The 19648-nt window shown below is 42.4% G+C and overlaps 1 protein-coding gene across 1 annotated transcript; it reads left to right on the forward strand.

Annotated features, from left to right (window-relative positions):
• The first annotated feature begins 4569 nt into the window (after window positions 1-4569).
• Window positions 4570-19345, forward strand: nipsnap1 (nipsnap homolog 1 (C. elegans)). Its single transcript, XM_024438186.2, has 10 exons — window positions 4570-4819; window positions 6751-6869; window positions 7525-7570; window positions 7757-7851; window positions 8089-8159; window positions 10054-10194; window positions 17485-17516; window positions 17712-17806; window positions 18030-18113; window positions 18626-19345. The coding sequence occupies exons 1-10, from the start codon at window positions 4746-4748 to the stop codon at window positions 18688-18690; spliced, it is 822 nt and encodes a 273-aa protein (XP_024293954.1). The 5' UTR covers window positions 4570-4745; the 3' UTR covers window positions 18691-19345.
• Window positions 19346-19648: the final 303 nt, after the last annotated feature.

Here is a 19648-nt window from a genome sequence, read left to right on the forward strand (position 1 = left end):
AGGACATTTCTCCAAATAGTACGATCTTTGTCCCCAAGTACAGTTGCAAACCGTAGTCTGACTTTATGGCGGTTTTGGAGCAGTGGCTTCTTCCTTGCTGAGCGGTCTTTCAGGTTATGTCGATATAGGACTCGTTATACTGTGGATATAGATAATTCTGTACCTGTTTCCTCCAGCATCTCCACAGGGTCCTTTGCTGTTGTTCTGGGATTGATTTGCACTTTTCGCACCAAAGCACGTTCATCTCTAGGAGACAGAATGCGTCTCCTTCCTGAGCGGTATGACTGCTGCGTGGTCCCATGGTGTTTATACTTGCATACTATTGTTTGTACAGATGAACGTGGTACCTTCAGGCATTTGGAAATTGCTCCCAAGGATGAACCAGACTTGTGGAGGTCTACAATTTATTTTCTGAGGTCTTGGCTGATTTATTTTGATTTTCCCATGATGTCAAGCAAAAAGGAAGTGAGTTTGAAGTTAGGGCTTGAAATACATCCACAGGTACACCTCAAATTGACTCAAATTATGTCATTTAGCCTATCAGAAGCTTCTAAAGCCATGACATAACTTTCTGGAATTTTCCAAGCTGTTTAAAGGCACAGTCAACTTAGTGTATGTAAACTTCTGACCCACTGGAATTGTGATACAGTGAATTTTGTGAAATAAGTGAAATAATCTGTCTGTAAACTATTTTTGGAAAAATGACTTGTGTCATGGACAAAGTAGATGTCCTAACCGACTTGCCAAAACTATAGTTTGTTAACAAGAAATTTGTGGAGTGTTTGAAAAACAAGTTTTAATGACTCCAACCTAAGTGTATGTAAACTTCCAACTTCAACTGTACTTTGAGGAATCTCCAGGTTTGCATGAATATCCAAATGCAGAAGAATATTACAGCTGGTATTTGGACAGATACACTAGTCCTAACTACAAGCTAACTAGCAAGTTTTATGAAATACACATAGCTAGTTAGATACAAACAAGAGTTAGCGACATACTGGTGATGAAGTGCTTCGAACACAGATAAATGTATCAAGCAACCGGAGCCCACAGCTTTCCATCATCATCACGGCATAATAGCCTGAAATCATGAGGTTCTTCCAACCTGGTTCTTGGTAGTTGATGAATCTTAATTTGCTGTTCTTTTTCTCCTACTATTGTTCAGAGAAAACGGTATGCAACAGCTTTACGGCATCTTAAAAGCAGGGTTACCTCATTGGCTGACAATTGTGATGTACAGTGCATTCTGAAAGTATTCAGACCCCTTCCCCTTTTCCACATTTTGTTACGTTACAGCCTTATTCTAAAATGTATTAACTAAAACATGTTCCTCATCAATCTACATACAATACCCCATAATGACAAAGCGTAAAGCGTTTTAGAAATCACATTCACATAAGTTTTCAGTCTATGAGACTCATAATTGAGCTCAGGTGCATCCTTTTTTCCATTCATCATGCTTAAGATGTTTCTACAACTTGGAGTACACCTGTGGTAAATTCAATTGAATGGACATGATTTGGAAAGGCACATAGCTGTCTCTATAAGGTCACACAGTTGACAATGCATGTCAAAGCAAAAACCAAGCCATGAGGTCGAAGGAATTGTCCGTTGAGCTCCTTAGACAGGATTGTGTTGAGGAAAAGATCTGGGGTAGGGTACCAAAAAATGTCACCCGTCCAAACAGAGCAAACATCGGAGAAGGGCTGTGGTCAGGGAGGTGACCAAGAACCCGAAGGTCCCTCTGACAGAGCTCCAGATTTCCTCTTTGGAGATGGGAGAACCTTCCAGAAGGATAACCATCTCTGCAGCACTCCACCTGCCACCATCACTTCGGTGAAGCATGGTGGTGGTGGCATCATGCTGTGAGGATGTTTTTCAGTGACAGGGACTGGGAGACTAGTCAGGATCGAGGGGAAGATGAACAGAGAAAAGTACAGAGAGATCCTTGATAACAACCTATTCCAGAGCGGGGCTGGAGCAAAATTTCAAAAAGTGAAGGGGTCTTGTAACTGAAAGCAAGTCGGAAAGCCAGTGCAGGTGGTGAGTTTAATAATAAACGGAATGTCAAACAATATAACAAACACGAGTAGCATATAGACATGAAACACATAAACAATACTGACTGGGGAAAGAATCTAAGGGAGTGCCAGTTATAGGGGAGGTAATAAGTGATGTAATGGAGTCCAGGTGTGTCTGATGACGATGTGCAGGTGCGCGTAATGATTGATGCCAGGACCGGTGGTTAGTTTATCGGTGACATCGAATGCTGGAGGGGAGGAGCAGGAGTAGACATGACAGGTATGATTACTTTCCAAACGCACTGTAAATTCCACACAACAGTCTATCTGTTCATGCTAAAAAAAAAAAGGTCGATTTTTAAAATATTTTTTAGGTATGTTGTAGTTTGTTGATTCAGACGACGTGGAAGTATGTTAGAAACGACCTACAAAGCATATACAAAATGTTTATAGAATGATACAACATTTTATTTTAATACTGATACATCCATTGTCGTGTTATGAGTAAAGTAGACAATTTAACATAGAAGTAACGAGAGTACCCTACGTCTGTACCCTACTCTGTACCCTACTCGTTGTTGACAACATGTAAACTATATTTTGTCTCCAATGTTTATTGAAAACATAAATACATTTTCACAATGGGTATTAGTCTCCCAAATCCATTATTAGAGTTGTTGGTTAGCTAGCTAGCGAATTTGAGACATATTAACATTGACATAAAATCAGTCAAAACACCTAAACAACAATGAAACCTTTATTTAACTAGGCAAGTCAGTTAAGAACAAATTATTATTTACAATGACGGCCTACCCTGGCCAAAACCCTAAACCGGACGATGCTGGGCCAATTGTGTGCCGCCCTATTGGACTCTCAATCACAGCTGGTTGACTATTGTCCAAAATAATGAAAAAACGGAGCAAAGTAGCGTACAGTGCTGAGAATGTTCTTTCTTATCTTTTAGGAGTACGGTTTGTTAATGAAGAGCAGCTGATTGGTTGAAGAATCCATTTGAGATATCCAAACTGGTGGAGAGAGTACTGGGTAAAGTGAAGGTGTGAGGATCACGAGAGGAGGGCTTGTTTAGATTTTTTGTACTTCTGAGGATCAGAAGGAATGTGTGTTGCGTCTTATCCGATTTGAGAAGCTTGACGTGTCGGTTGTGTCTCTTTGGAACATGACACCCCTCAAGGGGGTAATATCTGGCGTCTCGTGGGAAGTGGATGTTGCAGAGATGAAAAATATTAATGGAGTGATTGATGCACATCGCATGAATTGTGTGGTGAATGAAGAAAAAGTGAAGGGTATAAGTTATTTCGTTTTTTGATATGGAGTCTCTCCCTACTCAAGTGCAGTTGGGGTATATTAACTACAGAGTCAGAGCATTTATCCCAAGACCAATGCAGTGTGATCACTGTAAAGCTTTTGGACATGTTTCAAGTGTTTGCAGAAAGTTGAAGCCAAGTTGTGGAAAAGATAATTTCATGTGTTATAAGTGATGAATATGTGACATGTTGTAATTGTGGTGGGAACCATGAAGACACATCTTTGGAATGCCCGACAAGGCTGAAAGAGAATGAGGTGGCCAAAGTCAGTGTTGTCCAGAGCATTTCATATGCAGCGGCTGTTAAAACGATTGAGGGTTTGAATGGTGCTTCTGAAGAGTCCATGTGGTGGATAGGCCTTCACTGCAGGCTGCAGGGGTTGCCTTTCACCAGCAGGACCCAGATATGTTATAAAGGTTAAATAAAAAAAATAAAACATATGTTAAAGGTTAAGAAGGTGGACTTTGTGGCCTTTATAGCTATGGTGATTAATGGCACTGCCAAAGTGGAGAGGAAGTCCAGGAAAATAGATATTGTGTATGCGGCTCCTGGCTGAGCGGTTCCTGGCTGGGTCTGAAAGACTTCTCTGCCAAGGAGTTGCATGGAGTATTGTCACAAGCCTTACAACCCTCTCAGGCTCTTGATATGGAGATTTGAAAGAAGAAATTTAGTGGGAGTTTTGTTTTTGTCAATGTACTATTTTTATTTGGGTGGATTAAGTTTGTTTTCCCTATCACATATGAATTGTATTTTTACCTTGTTTTTTCAACCCTGTCCAGTTGGTGGGGGGCAATACCGTTTTTGGGGGGTTTGTAGTCTGCCATAAAGCCCACACAAGAACAAGATGAAACGAGTCACTTACGATTCCTCACATGGCAGTTTCTTGTCATCGTTGGTAGCTATCTGGCCATCCAGAATCATAACTCACAGACTTCTGCCACATAGAAGTGTGCGCATCGTTTTTATGAAGTTGTCAGCTAATTTATGACAACAGGCACAACTCTGATATAAAGTCGTTTTTTTTTACCAAGTTGTCGCTATTCCACATATATCATTCGATTCGCAACAACCTAACCATTACGAAACTTCTATTCAATCAAATTAGCCTCACGTAGCAAACTAACAATTACATTTTTGTTGACCAAATTCGATACTCATTGACTTCCATACAAAAAAATCCTCACTTCGTGGGTTTATTTTCATGGACAAAATTTGGGCAGAGTAAAACCTCTCGCTTCGACTTTTCCTCTCTGACTACAGCTAACAGTCAGATACTTATCCTTGGTTAAATATTAAACTGTTGATTCTGTTTAGCTCTCGTCATAACGTCACTACACAGGCCGTACATATAAAGCTTCACACAAACGAGGGAAAGGTTTCCATTCAGTGTCTGGGGAAGATGGCGGCGACGTGTTCAATATTGCCCAAGGGCCAACTACTGTACAGGAATGCTGTCAAGCTGCAGGTCGCAAGGTAAAGTGAAACCGTTGGAAGTTTTAATTGCTAACATTTACTCGCATCTTTGTTCAACAGAGAACGTACTTAACTTACCCTTACACAGCGCAATTAAATACTTTGAGAATGTGAACCCTAATTATGTGAACTAGGTCGCTTTGAATCGTAGAGTAATTATATTAGGGACGATATATCCAACAATGTCTGCCTGCTAAATGTGTACGTTATCTGCAATTGTTGGTCAAATTATGAAGGTTCAACGATGTAAAGGAGGAAACATCCTGATTAATGATGAAAAAGTTGCACTAACTGAGTCTACTAGCCTACTTTAATAATTTGCTGGGCACCTGAACTTTGACCCATTTCAAATGGGATCAACTGTGTGGTGTTATCACTTTTCCAATGCTGACACAATGTAACTAAACCCTATGACAACATGGCAACTGAATAAAACAAAAAACAACTACTCTATCCTTTCCTCTGACTGCAAATTCAAGTCAGCATGCAAAATTCCATATTCTATATTTTAAGCAATAATGCCCGATAAAGATGGAGTGCCTGGTATATGGCCATATATATATCACAACCCCTAAGGGCTGTTCCTGTTTACGACTCAAGATGGAGTGCCTGGATACAGCCCTGGAGTACCTGGACACAGCCCTTAGCTGTGGTATATTGGCCATATATCACAACCCCCGAGGTGCCTTATTGCAATTATAAACTGTTTACCAACGTAATTAGAGCAGTAAAAGTGTTTTGTTATACCTGTGGTATATGGTCTGATATATCACAGCTGTCAGCCAATCAATATTCAGGGCTTGAACCACCCAGTTTATAATGTCTGTTATAAATGCTATATTTATTATTGCCAGCAGCATACCAACCTGCATACCACTGCTGGCTTGCTTCTGAAGCTAAGCAGGGTTGGTCTTGGTCAGTTCCTGGATGGGAGACCAGATACTGCTGGAAGTGGTGTAGGAGGCACTCTTTCCTCTGGTCTAAAAAAATATCCCAATGCCCCAGGGCACTTCCCTGTGTAGGGTGCCGTCTTTCGGATGGGACATTAAACGGATGTCCTGACTCTCTGAGGTCATTAAGGATCCCATGGCACTTATTGTAAGAGTAGGTGTGTTAATCCCGGTGTCCTGGCTAAATTCCCAATCTGGTCCTCAAACCATCACGGTCACCTAATAATCCTCAGTTTACAATTTGCTCATTCATCCCCCTACTCTCCCCTGTAACTATTCCCCAGGTTGTTGTTGCAAATGAGAACATGTTCTCAGTCAACTTACCTGGTAAAATAACTGATAAATAAATAAATATTGGCCATATACCACACCACCTCTGGCTTTATTGCTTAAATATACCACTGCTGTCAGCCAATCAGCATTCAGGGCTCGAACCACCCAGTTTATAATCCCAATTTTAAAGTGATCCACTGCTAGCCTACACTCAGCTTTTAACTGCTTTGCCATCTTTTGCATTTCCATTCAATCCATCTGATTTGAGTCAGTGACACCAGAGCAGATGATCTGTAGGCCTGTCAGACTGCTTGGTCAATAACTTGATTCAACCAAGTTCTTCTGAGCCACTACTAATGGACAAATCCATGACACTCTTGGATTTAAAATGGTAACACATCTTCACAAGTAATATTGGACATCTTCTATGCAATATCCAAGGCAGGTTCTTGTAAATAACACATGAGTAATGCTGTTTTCATTCAACTGACCAGACTAACATAAATGGCTATTGATCACACTCATACCCAGGGTGTAGGCTACTCATCATAGCGCGATAACTGCAGTGCCACCAGTGGACTCATTTCGATTTCATGGCCTATACTGATCAGACATGTTTCTATTGTATATCAATGCCAAGTTGCCTGATCCTGCAAAAACTCTAAATTCTTTTGATTCTTTAAATTCTCAACAAAAAAAATTGTGTAGGAGGTTTTCAGACAAAGGATGGTTCCAGTCTATGTTTGTGCACGAAGTGGAGGCCAGGAAAGATGCCCACTCCAACCTGCTGTCGAAGAGTGAGACCAGCGACCTCTACAAAATTCAGTGTATGTAATAATATATTATATCCTAGCTGCATCAACACATCTATATTATCTTCTGCAGGAGTGGTTGAGGTTCAATAATAAACTAAATGTGAGACAAATGCAGAAAATTATGTTGAATTGGATTCATTTGCTTTGTACACAGCATAGCCTCTGTGTGACATTTTATCAATCCGTCTCTTTGGAAAACAGTGAAAGGATCATCGTAATTTAAGGCATATTATTGCACCAAGTGACCTACAGGAAGATGGATGCAGATCTGTGGCTAAATAAAGTGAGAATGTGTAATTACATGGTATCATAAAATGCTATCATGTGTTTTGTTGATCATGTGTTTTGTTGTGACAAAAATGTAATTAGAAATGTCTAGTTCTCATCACATACTTTAACTTTGGATAGTTTGTCCTTTGACTTGTCTATAACTTTAGCCTGACCATTATAATCAGCAGGGAAATTGGGTTAGAAAGACCATTACAACCAGCAGGGAAATTGGGTAGGAGGACGATGATCCAAAAATAGTTTATTTGCAGACGGAATAACGCATTAGTCTAATAATATGACTGATGCTGCTCAGTATGTTATATGATATTTCCCTTTTTTTGCCTAAAATCCACCCACCAATATTCAGACTAGCTTATTCTGTCCCTTTCTCTCTCAGTTCACAATGTCAAGCCAGAGTGTCTGGAGGCGTACAACAATCTGGAGTGAGTTCATCTTTATTTTTTATTTTTTGCTCACATGTGCTGTAAATACTAACTGACAGTCTCCTCTTTTGGTCATTCACAGTAGATGTTTACTAGATATCTGTGAGTAGGACTGCACAATTGATGAAAATGCAGACATATACAGTATCTGGCATATTGTGTCTTTGTACGTTTCCATGAATTCAGGGCTGAGGTGCAGCACAAACTCCACTTAGACCAGGACTATCCCTGTGATGTTGTGGGGAGCTGGAATACTTGGTATGGCGACCAAGACCAAGCAGGTAAGTGGCAGAGACGTCGGTGCATAACAACAGTGTCACAAAACCCTAATCGACTGTTATCTAATGATCTGTTGATGTATTCTTATGTTCTCTGTTAACCTTGATCTAATGTTATCACATACCTTTTCCTGAAGATAGGTCTCTTGCACAATGATGTCACTCACCAGAAGCATCTAGCTGATCGAGGTAAACAGTTTGGCTAATACATCACTGACCTCTGCTGTCTGTTTGTTGCAGTGCACCTTTGGCGGTATACAGGAGGCTACCCAGCATTGACTGAATGCTTGACCAAATTGAACAACAATAAGGTAGGATGTGTAAACTATATGTTTTTAGCATTTTAAAAGCAATTAGAAATGATGTTCTGGACAAATCAGTACCACAACAGATCATTCAAAATGTATATCAAGTTATGTCAAATATTTGTAAATCTGATATTGTTATATACAGTTGAAGTCGGAAGTTTACATGCGCTTAGGTTGGAGTCATTAAAACTCGATTTTCAACCACTCCACACATTTCTTGTAAACAAAATATAGTTTTGGCAAGTCGGTTAGGACATCTACTTTGTCCATGACACAAGTAATTTTTCCAACAATTGTTTACAGACAGACTATTTCACTTAAAATGAACTGTATCACAATTCCAGTGGGTCAGAAGTTTACATACACTAAGTTGACTGTGCCTTTAAACTGCTTGGAAAATTCCAGAAAATAATGTCATGGCTTTAGAAGCTTTTGCTAGGCTAATTGACATCATTTGAGTCAATTGGAGGTGCACCTGTGGCAGTATTTCAAGGCCTACCTTCAAACTCAGTGCTGCTTTGCTTGACATCATGGGAAAATCAAAATAAATCAGCCAAGACCTCAGAAAATAAATTGTAGACCTCCACAAGTCTAGTTCATTCTTGGGAGCAATTTCCAATCGCCTGAAGGTACCACATCCATCTGTACAAACAATAGTATGCAAGGATAAACACCATGGGACCACATAGCCGTCATACCGCTCAGGAAGGAAACACGTTCTGTCTCCTAGAGATGAACGTACTTAGGCGCGAAAAGTGCAAATCAATTCCAGAACAACAGCATAGGACCTTGTGAAGATGCTGGAGGAAACAGGTACAGAAGTATCTATAAAACGAGTCCTATATCGACATAACCTGAAAGTCCGCTCAGCAAGGAAGAAGCCACTTCTACAAAACCGCCATAAAAAAAGCCAGACTACAGTTTGTAACTGCACATGGGGACAAAGATCGTACTTTTTTGGAGAAATGTCCTCTGGTCTGAAGAAACAAATATGGAACTGTTTGGCCATAATGACCATCGTTATGTTTGGAGGAAAAAGGGGAGGCTTGCAAGCCAAAGAACACCATCCCAACCGTGAAGCACGGCGGTGGGGGTGCTTTGTGGGGGTGCTTTGCTGCAGGAGGGACTGGTGCACTTCAGAAAAAGGATGGCATCATGAGGGGGACAATTATGTGGATATATTGAAGCAACATCTCAAGACATCAGTCAGGAAGTTAAGGCTTGGTTGCAAATGGGTCTTCCAAATGGACAATGACCCCGAGCATACTTGCAAAGTTGTGGCAAAATGTCTTAAGGACAACAAAGTCAAGATATTGGAGTGGCCATCACAAAGCCCTGACCTCAATCCTATAGAGAATTTGTGGGCAGACCTGAAAAAGCGTGTGCGAGCAAGGAAGCCTACAAACCTGACTCAGTTACACCAGCTCTGTCAGGAGGAATGGACCACAATTCACCCAACTTATTGTGGGAGGCTTGTGGAAGGCTACCCGAAACATTTGACCCAAGTTAAACAATTTAAAGGCAATGCTACCAAATATGAATTGAGTATGTAAACTTCTTGTCCACTGGGAATGTGATGAAAGAAATAAAAGCTGAAAAATATCATTCTCTCTACAATTATTCTGACATTTCACATACTTATAATAAAGTGGTGATCCTAACTGACCTACGACAGGGAATTTGTACTTGGATTAAATGTCAGGAGTTGTGAAAAACTGAGTTTAAATGTATTTGGCTAAGGTGTACGTAAACTTCTGACTTCAACTGTATAAAAATATCAGAGTATCCTCATTATTTTGGGGGGAAAGCATGGCTCTACTACTCGCTGACGTGAAATAACTTTTCTTCTTTAGTTGACTAATTCATGAATTTCAAACAACATGAAACTGTTTTAAAGGAGTATCGGCACTTCAGGATGGAAAGGAGTAAAATGCTGGTCTCACGGCGGAACCAGCTTCTTCTAGAGTTCAGTTTCTGGAACGAGCCAACACCCAGAAATGGACCCAACATTTACGAGATGCGCTCATACAAACTCAAGGTAAGACGCTGATTGGGACTAGAAACATGCAAACTGTGGTCATACAAACTTAAAGGGATACTTCAGGATTTTAGCAATGAGGCCCGTTATCTACTTCCCCAGAGTCCAATGACCTTGTGGATACCATTTTTATATATCTCCATTCAGTTTTAAGGAAGTCGTCAACTTACGTTAGCGCAATTGCCAACTAGCGGTAACGCAATGACTGGACGTCTATGGGAACAGCTAGCATGCAGACTTCCAGTCATTGCTCTAATGCTAGTTAGCATTTGTTCGCAAAACTACCTCTTAACTTCCTTCGTACTGGACGCAGATACAAAAAATAGGTACCCACAAGCTAATCTGACGCTGGGGAGGTAGATAAAGGGCTTCTTTGCCAAAATCCTGAACTATCCCTTTAAGATAAGTCTTGCAATGACCTAGACATACAAATTGCGCTCATAGAAACTCAAGGTAAGATACTGCTGTGAGGACACCCAGAGATATACAAACACTGGACCTACAGAACACAATGGACATCATGTACCAAAGCTAAGATAAACGTCTAATCTCAAACACAACCAACATGTCTGGCTCGACTGTATCTAATGAGTATGTAGGCCTACGTCACACTGCAATGTGTACAAAACTGTATGTTTTGATTGCAGCACCTGCATGTCTAGGAGTATGGTATGTAAATGGGATGCTGTTGCATTCTGTAGGTGAAGGACACGGGTGGTTATGAAGTTAAACGTTTCCTGTGTTCATACTTCAGTGTAATTATCTCCAGTAGCTAGATTTCCATCTAATTAGCGAAAGATTTTCATGCGAATATTCTAGAATCTGCATAAAGAAAATATGTGCATTTTTCCACCAGTGGCATGTTTCCAGCAAATGGACTTGTTGAGAGTAACAATCAGTATGTGATGATGTAGTGCACACAAAATGTACTTTTTCGCTTAAGTTTTCATGTTATGTTTTGTTTTATTTTACCTTTATTTAACTAGGCAAGTCAGTTAAGAGCAAATTCTTATTTTCAATGATGGCCTAGGAACAGTGGGTTAATTGCCTTGTTCAGGGGCAGAAAGTCATATTTTTACCTTGTCAGCTCGGAGATTCGATCTTGCAACCTTTCGGTTACTAGTCCAACGCTCTGACCACTGTACCTAATAAAAATCTATGTGTTCAATGTGTTTCCATTGCATTTTCAACTCTACCGATTAGTTTTATCACAGAAACGGTTACATGAAATAGCAAATGTGCCTACTCTGGTCTTGCTAACTGCGCAATAGCTAACAACTCGCAGATATAGTGCATGTAGGCTGTGTGGGTTGTCTAGTCTACATCAGTGGAGGCAGCTGAGGGGCTGAAGGCTCATAATAATGGCTGGAATGGAGCAAATCAAATGTTATTTGTCACGTGCTGAATACAACAGGTGTAGTAGACCTTACAGTGAAATGCTTACTTACATAACCAACAGTGCAGTTTTAAGAAAGAAAAAAAAAGATGAAAAATACAGATAAAGACTAAAAAAAATATATTATAATTATATAAGATTTTTTTTTTTACAATATCAATATTACAAATAATTAACTAGCAACAGTAGCGAGGCTATACACATGGGATTCCGGTACAAAGTTAATGTGCAGGGGCACCAGTTAGCCGAGGTAATTGAGGTAACATAGCCTACCTGCACTGAACTAAAGGGTAGAGCTGCCACTTTCAAGGAGCGGGACTCTAACCCAGGAGCTTATAAGAAATACCTCTATGCCCTCCTATGAACCATCAAACAGGCAAAGCGTTAATACAGGACTAAGATCGAATCATACTACACCTGCTCTGACACTCGTCGGATGTGGCAGGGCTTGCAAACTATTAGACTACAAAGGGAAGCACAGCCGTGAGCTGCCCAGTGACACGAGCCTACCAGACGAGCTAAATAACCTCAATGCTCGCTTCGAAGCAAGTAACACTGAAACATGCATGAGAGCATTAGCTGTTCCAAACGACTGTGTGATCAAGCCCTCTGCAGCTGATGTGAGTAATACCTTTAAATAGGTCAACATTCAGAAGGCCGCAGGGCCAGGTGGATTACCAGGACGTCTAGCCCGAGCATGCATTGACCAACTGGCAAATGTCTTCACTTATCACGTTTGATGGTAAGACCCAGGTGCAGACAATGTCGAAATAACAAAAGTTTATTACTCGAACAGGGGCAGGCAAAAGGAAAGGTAAAGGGTAGAAAGGTGGGGCAAAGGTACAGGACGGCAGACAGGCTCAGGGTCAGGGCAGGCAGAAAGGACAAACTGGGCAAACTAGAAAACAGGAATATGGACATGGCAGGAGCAAGGGGAAAACGCTGGTAGGTTTGAGGAACAAAACGAACTGGCAACAGACAAACAGAGAATACAGGTATAAATACACAGGGGATAATGGGGAAGATGGGCGACACCTGGAGGGGGGTGCAGACAAGCACAAAGACGGGTGAAACAAATCAGGGTGTGACAACACCCACCCCTCTAGGGATGCCACCTGGCGTCCTACCTGGGCGCATACCTGGTTGAGCGGGGTGCCAGCGCTGGAACTCGAGATGAGGCCTGGGTCCTGGACGTCACTTGCGGAGACCCAGCACCCATCCTCCGGGCCATAACCCTCCCAGTCAACCAGGTAGTGGAATCCCCTGCCCCGAGGTCAAACTGTATGCCGGTCGGCAGTCAATGAAACGGGGGAGAGAGGTGGGCCTGGAAACAGGAGACAAGGGGCAGTCAGACATGGTTTTAACTCTAGACACAGAAAAGGTAGGAAAAATACGGAGGGTACGGGGGAACAGAGGACGAACAGCAGAGGGGCTAATGATCTTGGAGCAGGGGGGAAATGTCTCGGCTTCCGGGGGTGTAGCCGCAGCAATATAGCGACGTACCAGTGCCTCAGGCGTGACCTTCTTGGATACCAGTCGGTGCTGTGGAAGCGAAGTTGTCAGAGCCTTACTGAACCCCTCCCGGAGGTCCTGGTACTCTGCGTAGCTGGCGGAGAGGTCCGGGGCAATTTCCAAGCCCCAGGAAGACATCCCGGGGCAGGCAGAGCTGACTTCAGGCAATGAGTGTGGCAGGACAGGCTCCAGCCCACGATGGCACCAGTAGCCCAGTCAATGGAGGGATTGTGTCGTTGGAGCCAAGAGAATCCCAATACCACGGAACCTGCGGAGACTCAATCAGCAGGAATTGGATCGTCTCGCTGTGGTTTCCCCCGACACTCGTAGGTTGACGTGGGTGGTCGGGTGGGTGACCCGGCCTATAGAGCAACTGTCCAGCGCTCTAACACCCATGGGAATTGAGAGGGGTTGAGTGGGGATGCCCAGCTCGGACGCCAGGGTAACGTCCATGAGACTCACATCGGCCCCCCGAGTCGATGAGTACCTGGAGAGACTTGGACTGGTCACCCCACCGTAGGTTGGCACGGAGAGGGGGGCGAGCAAGGGGAGACGGAAAATGATATTTAAGGCCCACCAGAGTACTCGCTCCAACAAATGAGCTAGGTCTGTTGAAGGGACAGGTAGACACATAATGACCGGCAGTACCGCAATACAGACAACGCTGGGTCTCAAATCTGCATACGCGTTTGGCTGGAGACGGCCTAGCCCTGCCGAGCTGCATTGGCTCGGGAAGAGATGAATCGGCAGTCTCGGGAGGCTCTTGGAGGGACTCGGGTAAACTCGGATCCTCTCGGGGACATAGACACCGGAGTTCATCAGATGCAAGGTGGAATCCTTGAGTGAGCGATTGGGACTGTAATCAGACCTCTTCTCCATCCTATGTTCCCGTAGCCGATCATCGGTCTGGATGGTTAAAGCGATGAGTGAGTCGAGATCCGTTGGTAGTTCTCGGGCTGCCAGCTCATCCTTTACCTCCTCCGATAATCCGTGCAGGAATGTGTCGAACAGCGCTTCCGGGTTCCATTTACCCTCCGCTGCTAGCGTGCGGAACTCCACCGTATAGTCTGCCAAACTGAGGGTGTCCTGCCGAAGCTTGAGTAACTTCCGGGCAGCCTCTCTCCCAGACACCAGAGCCTCAAACTTTTCTCACCTCCGCCACGAATACCTCCAGACTGAGGCCGAAGGCAGATTGTTGCTCCCACACCGCCGTGGCGAAGGCGAGTGCCCTCCCGAACATTAGCGTAATAATGAACACTATCTTTGAGTGGTCTGAAGGCAACGAAGAAGGCTCGAAAACGAGGGAGCATTGGGAGAGAAGAGCCCGGAGGGTTCTGGTATCTCCATCGTAGCGCTTCGGGGAGGTAAGCGGGGTTCCTGGGAAACCGGGGTTTGCACTGCTACCAGCCGGGTTACTGACTGGCTGAGAGGTTACCGTCGTGGTAGGCTGCCTGGTAGGCAACCCACGGAATTGCTCCCGCAATGCGTCCAATGCTAGGTCGTGACATTCGGCCACGTCCTGGAACCCTTCCATCAGAACGTGAAGCAACTCCTCATGTCTAATATTCATTAACTACAGCTCAACGTTCAATACCATAGTGCCTTCAAAACTCATCACTGAGCTAAGGACCCTGGGACTAAACACCTTCCTCTGCAACTGGATCCTGGACTTCCTGACGGGCCGCCCCCAGGTGGTAAGGATAGGTAACAACACATCTGCCACGCTGATCCTCAACACGGGGGCCCCTCAGGGGTGTGCTCAGTTCGCCTCCTGTACTCCCTGTTAACTCATGACTGCACGGCCAGGCACAACTCCAACACCATCATTAAGTTTGCAGATGACACAACAATGGTAGGCCTGATCACCGACAACGATGAGAGCCTATAGGGAGGAGGTGAGGGACCTGACCATGTGGTGCAAGGAAAACAACCTCTCCCTCAACGTGATCAAGACAAAGGAGATGATTGTGGACTACAGGAGAAGGAGGGCTGAGCACGCCCCCATTCTCATCAACGGGGCTGTAGTGGAGCAGGTTGAGAGCTTCAAGTTCCTTGGTGTCCACATCACCAACAAACCAGAATGGTCCAAACACACTAAGACAGGTGTTGAAGAGGGTACAACAAAGCCTATGCTTACTTACAGTCGTGGCCTAAAGTTTTGAGAATTACACAAATATTAATTTCCACAAAGTTTGCTGCTTCAGTGTCTTTAGATATTTTTGTCAGATGTTACTATGGAATACTGAAGTATAATTACAAGCATTTCATAAGTTTCAAAGGCTTTTATTGACAATTACATGAAGTTGATGCAAAGAGTCAATATTTGCAGTGTTGACCCTTCTTTTTCAAGACTTCTTCAATCCGCCATGGCATGCTGTCAATTAACCTCTGGGCCACATCCTGACTGATGGCAGCCCATTCTTGCATAATCAATGCTTGGAGTTTGTTAGAATTTGTGGGGTTTTGTTTGTCCACCCGCCTCTTGAGGATTGACCACAAGTTCTCAATGGGATTAAGGTCTGGGGAGTTTCCTGGCCATGGACCCAAAATATCGATGTTTTTGTTCCCCGAGCCACTTAGTTGTCACTTTTGCCTTATGGCAAGGTGCTCCATCATGCTGGAAAAGGTATTGTTCGTCACCAAACTGTTCCTGGATGGTTGGGATAAGTTGCTCTCGGAGGATGTGTTGGTACCATTCTTTATTCATGGCTGTGTTCTTAGGCAAAATTGTGAGTTTGCCCACTCCCTTGGCTGAGAAGCAACCCCACACATGAATGGTTTCAGGATGCTTTACTGTTGGCATGACACAGGACTGATGGTAGCGCCCACCTTGTCTTCTCCGGACAAGCTTTTTTCCGAATGCCCCAAACAATCGGAAAGGGGATTCATCAGAGAAAATGACTTTACCCCAGTCCTCAGCAGTCCAATCCCTTTACCTTTTGCGAATATCAGTCTGTCCCTTATGTTTTTCCTGGAGAGAAGTGGCTTCTTTTCTGCCCTTCTTGACACCAGGCCATCCTCCAAAAGTATTCGACTCATTGTGCGTGCAGATGCACTCACACCTGCCTGCTGCCAATCCTGAGCAAGCTCTGTACTGGTGGTGCCCCGATCCCGCAGCAGAATCAACTTTAGGAGACGGTCCTGGCGCTTGCTGGACTTTCTTGGGCGCCCTGAAGCCTTCTTCGCAACAATTGAACCGCTCTCCTTGAAGTTCTTGATGATCCAATAAATGGTTGATTTAGGTGCAATCTTACTGGCAGCAATATCCTTGCCTGTGAAGCCCTTTTTGTGCAAAGCAATGATGACGGCACATGTTTCCTTGCAAGTAACCATGGTTGACAGAGGAAGAACAATTATTCCAAGCACCAACCTCCTTTTGAAGCTTCCAGTCTGTTATTCAAACTCAATCAGCATGACATAGTGATCTCCAGGCTTGTCCTCGTCAATACTCACACCTGTGTTAACGAGAGAACCACTGACATGATGTCAGCTGGTCCTTTTGTGGCAGGGGTGAAATGCAGTGGAATTTTTTGGGGGGATTCAGTTCATTTGCATGGCAAAGAGGGACTTTGCAATTAATTGCAATTCATCTGATCACTCTTCATAACATTCTGGAGTATATGCAAATTGCTATCATACAAACTGAGGCAGCAGACTTTGTGAAAATTAATATTTGTGTCATTCTCAAAACTTTTGGCCACGACTGTATATGTAGGTAGAGGTAAAGTGAATATGCATGGATAATAAACAGAGTAGCAGCAGCGTAAAAATGGAAACCATGTGTTTGATGTATGTGATAGAATTCCACTTATTCCGCTTTAGACATTAACATGTGCCCGTCCTCCCCAATTAAGATGCCACCAACATCCTGTGGTCTACATGATGAGATTATTATGGAAAATAGCGAGATTATTTTTATTTGTCAAAAGGCAGTCAAACATCGATCATCATGTCACCAAAGTAAGACCCTCGATATTTGTTAGAAAGCAGTGTCAAGCTCATCACCGTACACTTTCACCACCATGTGAAGTTCATCATTACTTATTTCATCTGTAGCCTAATAAACGGCATGGTTTTCCAAGTCATGCTGGGAGGACCACACATTATATCATTGCTTGACTCCAAGTTTACTTCAATATGATGGTGATTATGTAAATATTTGTGCATCAAAGCTTTTCCACAGCCATTTCCCTTATAATTAATTTTAACGACACAAAAAGATCCCACCATGTCGAACTATCACATTATCTGTTGACATTTATGCATTGATGTCGTGAGAGAGGCGTGATCATTTTTTAAAATACGATATGACTTTACTTGCATAAAAACTGGATGGAAACGTGGTTAAAGACATTGTTTTCTTTTTCTCAACCAACTTTTAGCCTGGAACGATGATTGAATGGGGGAATCATTGGTAAGACTTCTCATGAGACTGCAACATGTTCATTGTTTGAAAGAAATGTGCATGTACCATATGCATCTAAGTTGCATATCATTTTTGTAAATAATTAATGCAGAAATAAAGCTGGTAATAAGTAACATCAGTAAATGTTTCAGTAGAATGTCAAATATGTCCAATATTGACTGTATTCATTACCTATCTTGATAGGGCGAGGGCGATCAAACATCGACAGGAGAACAATGAGGCAGTTGGAGGGTTCTTCTCTCAGATAGGAGACCTGTATGAAGTTCATCATCTGTGGGGTGAGTCGGCTGATGATACCCGTATGCAAAACATTGACACTATTTTATCAAATGAAGCCAAACAATGCTGTGTGTTTGTGACAGACAGTTTACTACTATCAATACACACACTATGGTCCAACACGTTGAATTATTGTTTATTCTGTATGTCAATGTCTGTTGTACCTGCCCCTATTTGTATATTATGAATACATGCATACTAAATAATTTGTTCCATCTACAGCCTATAAAGACCTTCAATCCAGAGAAGAGACAAGAAACTCTGCCTGGCAGAAGGAGGGATGGGATTCTAGTGTCTATTATACAGGTAGGAAAGAATACACACAAAACAAACACATAGACATCAATCAAAACCTCTCTGGCAATGCATTGTGCTTTTTGTCTTCAACTGTGACAGAAGCTTCAGAATAATCATGTTTTTCAATTGCATCAAACTCAGTATTCCACTAGGTTTGTAAGTCTAAATGAATTGTCTTGTGGGCTGTCGGATCAGACTCACTGAAGTACATTCGTGAATACTGATAATTTCAAATAATTTAATGAAAACCCTGTATTACTCCGTCTTGACACAAAATATAGGCTGCTGTCTTTTTTTAAGTGTTTCCCAACTTCGTTCCTCGGTTACCCCCAATAGTACCCTGGACAAACTCATCCAGGACGTGATGATTAGTTGACAAGTTGAATCAGGTGTGCTTGTCTGGGGCTACAATAAAACTGTGAACAGTTGAGGGTACTCACAGATTGCAGTTGAGAAAAAAATGGTTTTAGATGTTTGATGTTGAGCTCTAACCTCTCTCTCTGTCACATCTCCTCTCCTAGTGCCTTTGATCAGGAGCATGGAGTCTAGGATTATGATTCCTACAAAGAGTTCACCTCTGCAATAACCAGATTCAGTCAAAATCCCGTTCTGGAAGACCAAAGCGAGAACAGATTATGGGCATTTTTCCATCGTGTCTCTCTGTCTTTTTCTCTTTTGTTGTAGGTGCAGATAACTTAGGCCTACATGTAAAGCTTGAATCTATAAACTTTGGTAGATGGAACCTTTTGATGACAACTAATGTTTTGATGCACTGGCAAGCTCTCAGTTTGAAGACTGCATTCAAAATAGAATCCAGTTTCCATTTTTGCTACCATGGTGAATCGGGGAGAGATTTTATTTCACCTAAATTGATAGATAAATTATATTTCAGGTGAATTATGTGCCAAACAAGGGAAAGGAAATCTTCAATAACGTCAATAAGGTATGAAGTAGCTATGAAACTGTAAAGTAATAGCTATGATAGGGAAATTATCTTGTTGCTACTGTATTATCATTATGCATCTTGAGTGTGTGAACATACAGCAGTAAGAAATGCCTACTCAGTGGACATGTAGAAGCATATGCCATATCTCAGGTATAAGAAACCTATAGGTCAATGTGAGCTAATGTGAGTCTCTTCCCTTGTCAACCATCTGAAGTAGCAAATCAATAGACATAAGTAGATGCATCTTTGAAATGAGAAACATGAACACTGGATTATTAAATGCTATGTAATCTTTTTCTATGTCTCATTGATTTTGTGTTTTATCTTCTTGTGATAGTGTCATGTTAATCTATTGAATTTAATATTATTTGACCTGGAAATGTATTAAGTGTATGGAAATATGTTTTTGCAGTGGTGGTATTGCAGACCCCAAGTTACAAACACTGTTCTAGAATTGTTAATATTTTTCTGTATAGGTGTGATAATTAGGCTATGGGTATCAGATATTGTTATATCAGAATATGTTATTATACACTCCCCTTCGTATTTATTTGGACAGTGAAGCTAAAACTTTTAATTTGGACAAATTTACTTGTGT

Source organism: Oncorhynchus tshawytscha, linkage group LG12, assembly GCF_018296145.1.
Source record: "Oncorhynchus tshawytscha isolate Ot180627B linkage group LG12, Otsh_v2.0, whole genome shotgun sequence".
NCBI classification, from domain to species: domain Eukaryota; kingdom Metazoa; phylum Chordata; class Actinopteri; order Salmoniformes; family Salmonidae; genus Oncorhynchus; species Oncorhynchus tshawytscha.